Source organism: Ictidomys tridecemlineatus, chromosome 7, assembly GCF_052094955.1.
Source record: "Ictidomys tridecemlineatus isolate mIctTri1 chromosome 7, mIctTri1.hap1, whole genome shotgun sequence".
Lineage (NCBI taxonomy): Eukaryota > Metazoa > Chordata > Mammalia > Rodentia > Sciuridae > Ictidomys > Ictidomys tridecemlineatus.
The window spans coordinates 187,945,131-187,953,061 of record NC_135483.1 but is presented as its reverse complement, the minus strand read 5'-3'; the positions used below and the strand labels follow the sequence as shown (position 1 = coordinate 187,953,061).

Sequence of the window (7,931 nt, the reverse complement as noted above, 5' to 3'; positions counted from 1 at the left end):
TAGCTCAGTGGTAGAATACCCCTGGGTTCAATCCTCAGTACCACCCCCAAAATCCCAAGCGACAAAAACAACCAACCACCTTCAATACAAATGATGTCCACAATTAGGAGGATAAAGATCTGAAGAGAAGCACAGGAGGCACTTGCTGCCTGCCAAGTCATTAAGTACATCGTATGCTCCTGAGACACAAAGACTGAGATAAGGTTAATATGACTCCATACTGAGCTCATAACCAATATGATGAAACAAATTTTTCAATAGACAAACATTGCTTTGGTTGACAGTTTATTAAATACACTACAATTGTTCCTTATTCTGTAGTTTTTAAATCATTCACACATGGACTTAGTAAAAACGTATTTTATAGAAAACCATCTGCAAAACTAAAATGAAAATAAAAACGCAACATAATGCACACATATTAAACTGCTGAACTGTTAGGCATATTTTAATTTAATCTATACAGGTGATCATGAAATATTAGGTGGTTTGATTTTCTTAAATCTGGCACCAGACCATGACTTCAAGTGTTAATGTTAAAATATGGATGCAAAATGTCTACCAACAAAACTGTGAGAAACAGGACAAACATTGTTTTTCTTCTACAGATACTTTTCTTAATCCACCCTTTATGCATTCTGTCTTCCTTTCACAGAATTAGTTGTTTAGACTGGTGAGGCAAAAAATTAATTTCATTTTAAAAACACAAACTGGAGCCTATTTACAAAACATGCAAAAGGAGAATTTTATGTAAGTGTTGCTGTAGAACTGATTTAAAGTGAATACAACTGAGTGACAGAATATACCTTTACTTCTACAAATATAGGTCCTTTCACCCTACTTTCTGGAAGAAATACATTTTCAGAGCATGAACTATAAAACGGCATACAATGCAAAGACAGAAACAAAGAAGTTTGCAAATCTTTTATATTTCCAGCTGTTGAAACAATATATTTGAGTGCTGAAGTTACCTCTAGCGGCGAAACCAGAGCCAGCTATTAAGCAGCCAGAATGCTACAGTAATTGAATACATGACCATTTCTCTTTTAGCACGCTCTTTGTTCTCCTCTTCTAGAAGTTGTAGACGTCTATTTAGTTTGATTATCTATGTGAAAAACAAACATAAAATACAATATAGAAGCTTTAATGTACACAGCAATTCCATTCTTAGAAAGCAGTATAATCATATAAGAGTTATTATAAACATGGAATGTTTCATTTGGAGCAAAAAGACAGCTACAAATAGAAAAAAATGTTATTCATGACAGCTTAAATTTGCTTAAATACTCTTTTTATCTATTTCCCTTCTCCAAATTTCGGAGTTAGTGAGGGCATATTTCCTTCCTTACCTGATTAGATTAAAGGCAGTATTTCACAACTAAGCTATTCTAGTAAAAGACAACACATACACTGAGGCAGGCTTACCAAGGCAGAAAGACTAGAGACCCCTACCCCTTTCTATGCCTCTTCCATGAGTTTCTTATTTCTCAGCCTTAATTTTTCATTTTTAAGTTGGTATTATCTGCATTCTCTCTGAGTTACTGAGAAAGCCCAATACTTTAACCTATTGTAGTAGGCCAGATGTCACCTAGACACTTCAGTCTGAAAGACTAATGATTCCCCAGCTGCTAGAAAAGCTGCTGGCTGAATGAACCATCCTTGGCTCTTTGTCCTTTCCATGAATAGCCCTGGGCTGAACTGCCCTGCTGAAGCTAGTGCTTCTTTATTGATGTTTACTTAAAATACTTTACTTTATCCTATTTTCTCTATATCTATTTTGTATACATAATCAAAACACCAGATATGCCTTCTCTACATGTGCATATATGTGATTATAGAAGGTATAGGAATACATACTAAAAATATGTATATGCAACTGTAACTTCAAGATACAACTTATTTACTTCTTGTGCTTTAGGAGTCTTGTGGAACATGGTTCCAAGCTGACATGATGGAGATTTGGGCCTACTTTTACTTCTAGTAGCGCAGGGTCTCTGGTCTAATGCCTAGATCCACTTTGAGTTGATTTTTGTGCAGAGTGAGAGAGAAGGGTTTAATTTCATTTTGCTTCCTATGGATTTCCAGTTATCCTAGGACCATTGGTTGAGACGCTATCATTTCTTCAAAGTATGTTTATGGTGCTTTTGTCTAGTATGAGATAACAGTATTTATGTGGATTTGTCTGTGTCTTCTATTCTGAACCACTGTCTTTGTGTCTGTTTTGGTACCAATACCATGCCTTTTTGGTACTATAGCTCTGTAGTACAATTTAAGGTTTGGTATTGTGATGCATCCTCCATCACATTTTTCACTGAGGATTGCTTTGGCTATTCTGGGCCTCTTATTTTTCCAAATGAATTTCATGACTGCTTTTTCTATTTCTATGAAGAATTCTATTTATTTATTTATTTCTATGTCATTGCAATTTTAACAGGAATTGCATTAAGTCTGTATAGCACTTTTAGTAGTATGGCCATTTTGACAATATAAATTCTGCCTATCCAAGAACATGGGAGATCTTTTCATCTTCTAAGTTCTTCTTCAATTTCTTTCTTTAGTGTTCTGTAGTTTTCATTGTAGAGGTCTTTTTCTTTTATTGTTAGATTAATTCCCAAATATTTTACTTTTTTCCATGGGATGCTATTAAACTAAAAACCTTCTTCACAGTAAAAGAAACAATCAAGAATCTGAGAGAGAGCCTACAAAATGGGACAAAGTATTTGCCACCTGCACCTCAGAGGATTAATCTCCACGATAATATAAAGAACTCAGAAAACTTAACATCAAAAAAAACCAAATAACCTAATCAATAAAGGGCAAAGGAACAGAATAGACAATTCACAGAAGAAATACTATCAGCCAACAAATACATGAAAAAATGTTCAGTATCTCTAGCAATTAGAGAAATGCAAATTAAAACTACACTGAGATTTCATCTTACTCCAGTTAAAAAGGCAATTATCAAGAATATAAGTAATAATAAATGTTAGCATGGATGTGGGGAAAAAGGTACACTCATACATTGCCTGTGGGAATGCAAATTGGTGTAACCTATCTGGAAAGCAGTATGGAGATCCCTCAGAAAACTTGGAATGGAACCACCATTTGACCAGTTATCTCACTCCTCAGCATATACCCAAAGGACTTAAAATCAGCATTCTATAGTGAAGTAGCCATGTCAATGTTTGTAGTAGCTCAATTCACAATAGCTAAGCCATGAAACCAATTTAGGTGCTCTTTAACAGATGAATGAATAAAGAAAATGTGGTATATATACACAATGAAATATTATTCAGACATAAAGAAGAATGAAATTATAGTATTTTATGGTAATTGGATGGAAATGGAGACTATCATCATGCTAAGCCAATCCCCCCAAACAATAATAAGCCAATCCTAAAAAACCAAAGGCTGAATGTTCTCTCTGATATGCAGATGCTTACACAAAATTGGGGGAGGGGGACAGAGAACAGAAGTACTTTGGGAAGGGAGGAAAGAACAGAAGTACTTTGGATTAGACAAAGAGGAATGAAGGGACAGGAGGGAGGATGGTAATAGGAAAGACAGTAGAATGAATTGGACATAACTTTTCTATGTTCATATATGAATAAACGACCAGTATAACTCCACATCAGGTACAACCACAAGAATGGGAAATTATACTCCATATATGTATGTCAAAATACATTATACTGTAATGTATAACTAAAAAGAATAAAAAAATATTTTAAAGATATAACTTATTAGAATATATAAGCAATATTATGTATAGACACTGTGCACATGAAAGCAGTCACTTCCAAAGTGAATATCAAATATAGAAACAAAGGTCCCCAAAGTGATTATTACATGTCAAAAGTCAGACAAGCAATTTATACTGGTTTGCTGATATTTAAGATTCTTTCTTATTAGTCAGATTTAAATAAATTCATTTTGATGATAGTATTTTATGCTGGTCAAAAACATGTAGATGAGCTGGGCTTGCTGGTGTATACCTGTAATCTCAATGGCTCAGGAGGTTGAGGCAGGAGGATGGAGAGTTCAAAGCCAGCCTCAGCAACTTAGTGAGGCCCTAAGCAACTCAGTGAGACTCTGCCTCTATAAAAAATACAAAGAGGGCTGGGGATGTGGCTCAGTGGTTAAGCACCACTGGGTTCAACCCCTATTGCTAAAAAAACCAAAACCAAAAACAAAACAAAAAAACATCCCAAAGTATGTAGACAGTGGTTTAATGGGTCCTTAATTAAAAATGGGAAATCATTATGGCTTATTAAATAATTTGACAGATAAAATATTTCAATTCATGGGTTCCATAAAATAGAAAAATGATAAAATATTATCAGCTATCACTTTAAAATATTACATGCAATGTGAAAAAAAATGTGAAGGTAGGTTAAAATCACACAACAAAATTTACATGACTATAACTTTTGGATTATATCTTGTTTGGTTCATTAAATACCTGGCGTCTTAATGAAGCTGCATCTACAACAGTCATATCATCTGATGAGCCTTCAATTGTTGTTTCTATATTTGAAATGCCATACCTAGTAAATAAGACATAAAAATACAAGTTAATACTAAAACAAAACTAAGACTAGCAAGTCATATGTTATGTATTGCTCAAAGAAAAATTCAAAAGACATACTTAACAATATAAATTACTAAAATATTATACTGTCTGAATTGACACTAATAAAGGAAAAGAAAAAGCTTAAGATGAATGATTTCTACCTATAATACCAGGAAAATGTACTGAAACGGAGAATGAGGAGAAACCCTGACTGAAGACACTTTTCAAACCAGAGAGATGGGCAACGTTAAAAATGATCAGTGGCTGAAAAGGCTGAGAGCACTCTAGGATATGCCAACAAACAATCCTTACACAAACCTTTACCATATGTGGTTCCAAAGGTAGAGGCGCACAGGCAAGGAATGCAAAGTGAACTAATTCTAACCAAAAAAAGAAAAAAAAAAAAGTGATAATTTCTCTTCCTCTTCTTGTGCCACTCCTTTTCAAATTACTTAGTCTTGACTGCATGTCTCCTGCAGAAATAACCAAAATCTCTGGAATACATCTTTTGTTTGTTTTGTTTTTGCGGTGCTGCAGATAGAACCCAGGGCCTCCACATGCTTAGGAAAGCACTTGACTGCTAAACTACATCCATGCTCCCCACCCCCTCTACTTTTTTGTTGTTTTGAGAAAGGGTCTTAGTAGCTGGGATTTCAGGCATGCACTACTGCACCACTCTTGAATATATCTTGCCACTACATTTAGATCCAGAATTGGCTCAACAATAAGAAATTAAGAGGGTGTGTATAAAACAGTAATACTGAAGAACCACTAAGAATACAGAGAAAGCACACTAAACAATACCTTTTGTTCAAATGCAGTCACTTTTAAAAGATTTTTTTTAAATGGATGACAATAAACTTCTGAAAAATAGACACAAATACCATTCCTATCCTTTGCCTGCATTTCCATACTTTAAATTTTATTTTAATTACAGCTTTACTGAGATACAAATTTATATACCATGCAATCTATTGTATCACATGTATCTATTTTATATCCAATATGGTTATTTCAATAAAATGACACGCTAACTTTTCTGAATGAGTAGAGTTACTAGTTACTACTAGGGTTACTAGTTACTAGTTACTACTAGGGTTCAATGCCTAGCATTGCAAAAAAACAAAACAAAACAAAAAAACCCCAGAGTTGGCTAACGGATCATATATTCTAATATTCCTAGTAATGTTCCAGTACAAAAAACCCACATTATACAACAAAGGGATATGAAATAGAATTATATTTTTTCATCTGGGTATGCTAAAGACAAGTCTATTTAGAAAATCCTGTTGTTTCAAATGTTGTTGAAAATAATATAAAAATACTTTAATAAAGAATGCAAAATGAAATTTAAATAAGATAGTGTGTACTGACTAGATAAAATCTATAAGAATCTCTGAATGATCCTCTTATAGTTAAATTCACTTGCTGTTAATTAGTTTCCCTTTCTTCATGGAAATAAAGTAAGTATTCTTGAAATCCTGAGGGTAATTCTACCAGTTAGCAAAGTAAACTTCTCAGAAATAGATATTGCAACTATTGTCAGTTCCTGTTTACAAGAACATGCAAACTTGGGCTTACAAACTATGGGCTTATAAACATCTAAGTTAATTATTCCTTTGAACATTAAAAGAGAATTATTAGGGCAGAGGATGTGGTTCAGTGCTTGCCTAGTATATACAAGGCCCAGAGTTCAATTCCTAGCATTGAAAAACAATAACAACTAAACAGAATTATTAAAAGATCAGAGGAAAAAATAGGGCTTCAAGATTCCTCTTTTCTACATTTCATCCTCAAAGTTAAAGGGACCTGGCCTGAAGATAGAAAGCTAAGTTTAAATGATAGAGATTAATTGCAATTTAAATCCTGATAACTAAGGTTTTAAAAATCTGTAAAGGAAATTGTCATTCGCAAAGAAATCTAGAGACAGGACAAAAGACTTTACATATAGACTTCAATTTACGTATATATGTATATATTTCTGTATACTGGGGATTGAACCCAGGGGTGATTTGCCTCTATGCTGTATCCTCAACCCTTTTTATTTTGTTTTGAGATGGGGTATTGCTAAAACTGCCCAGGCTGGCCTTGAAGTTGCAACTGTCCTGCTTCAGCCTCCCAAGTAACTGGGATAACAGGCATGTGCCACTCACTGCAATTACTTTAGTTTAAGTACCTTAAACTAAAACTTGTATTTATCAGAACTAAAATCTCTGTAGAAACATGAAGTTAGATCATTGGTTAAAAATAATTTCACAGAAAGATAAAGTAATAACAAACAGAGAAAAATAGGAGGGAAAACAACAAATGGATTAAAATTAAGATTGTCAAAGAAAATAAGTCAGCAGCACAGTTAGGGGGCCACCAAGGGTGCACTTCAATTCCTCCAACATGAACTGAACTGACAAATATCAAGTGATGCTGTCCCTTTTCTCTTCCCTAACAATGTGTCAGTCTCTCTAACAGAAACAAAGTTGCCAATTTTAAATCTACTGCTACAGGTAAAACATTTTAGCTTACACTTAACAAAACTGGCTCTGAAAAATTAAGAGTAATAGCATCTGTAAACACCAATCAGCTTTTGCTTTTGTTTTCCTAGAAGACAGGAACACTAAACAGGAACTTTAAATATCTGCCCATGTGTAATGTGTGACGACCAAAAACAAAACAAAACAAAACAAAAAAACCCACCAAACAATTATTCAGGCTGTGTCTGAAAGTGCAAAAACGAGAAAGGCTGATATTAATGATAATAAAAATGCTTAAAATTAAATTCCCTTTCTAAATAAACGTTCACCTTTCTGAACTGTTGTCAATGATGATTTTACCCAATTTATGACAATGCTTAACACTGGATTATCTACACTATGAAAGTGACATTATAATTAACAACTAAAGAGGAAATGCTGCACTGAATCTAGGCAATAGTTAAAATAGTGCAGATAAAATATGACTTAAAATCATTCTTATTGCATTTTAGCATAATCTCCTATAAGCTACTAAGACTGTATTTAAATAAAATATCTCAGATGTTCATATTACACCACCCTGTTAATGTTAAACATTTTCCCTCAGACTCCAGCAGTCAAATGTCTTGACTGCTTCAACTTCTTGTTCTTACGAGCAAGACTATTCATAAGTGAAACCTGTCAAGTCCAAGCTGCAACATGCATTATATTCTGCAGAACATAAATCCCCAACTCTGTACTTCCCCTGATGATTACAAAGTCTCAAAAGTTACCTGACGTTGTCATGATGAGGATTAGAAGTGGCGGCAGCAGACCCACCGCGCAACACAGGTCTACGGCAGGTTTTTGCGGGAGAAGGCACAAGACAGAGTCAGGAAACAGAGAAATGA

At 34.2% G+C, this 7,931-nt stretch overlaps 1 protein-coding gene across 13 annotated transcripts in view; it reads right to left on the bottom strand.

The window, feature by feature from the left end:
- Positions 1 to 272: 272 nt before the first annotated feature.
- The window catches only part of Mff (mitochondrial fission factor), a 31,749-nt gene continuing 24,090 nt past the window's right edge, over positions 273 to 7,931 (bottom strand). For 9 of the 13 annotated variants that reach the window (XM_040267928.2, XM_040267930.2, XM_021727129.3 and 6 more), the window contains 3 exons: positions 7,815 to 7,874; positions 4,463 to 4,547; positions 273 to 1,105 (listed from right to left, as the gene is read on the bottom strand). In XM_040267928.2, coding sequence (XP_040123862.1) covers positions 974 to 1,105; positions 4,463 to 4,547; positions 7,815 to 7,874 — 277 coding nt within the window. In that variant the 3' untranslated portion in view covers positions 273 to 973. The remainder of the gene's footprint in view (positions 1,106 to 4,462; positions 4,548 to 7,814; positions 7,875 to 7,931) is intronic. The other 4 variants (XM_040267934.2, XM_040267939.2, XM_040267936.2 and 1 more) reach the window with 1 other exon arrangement.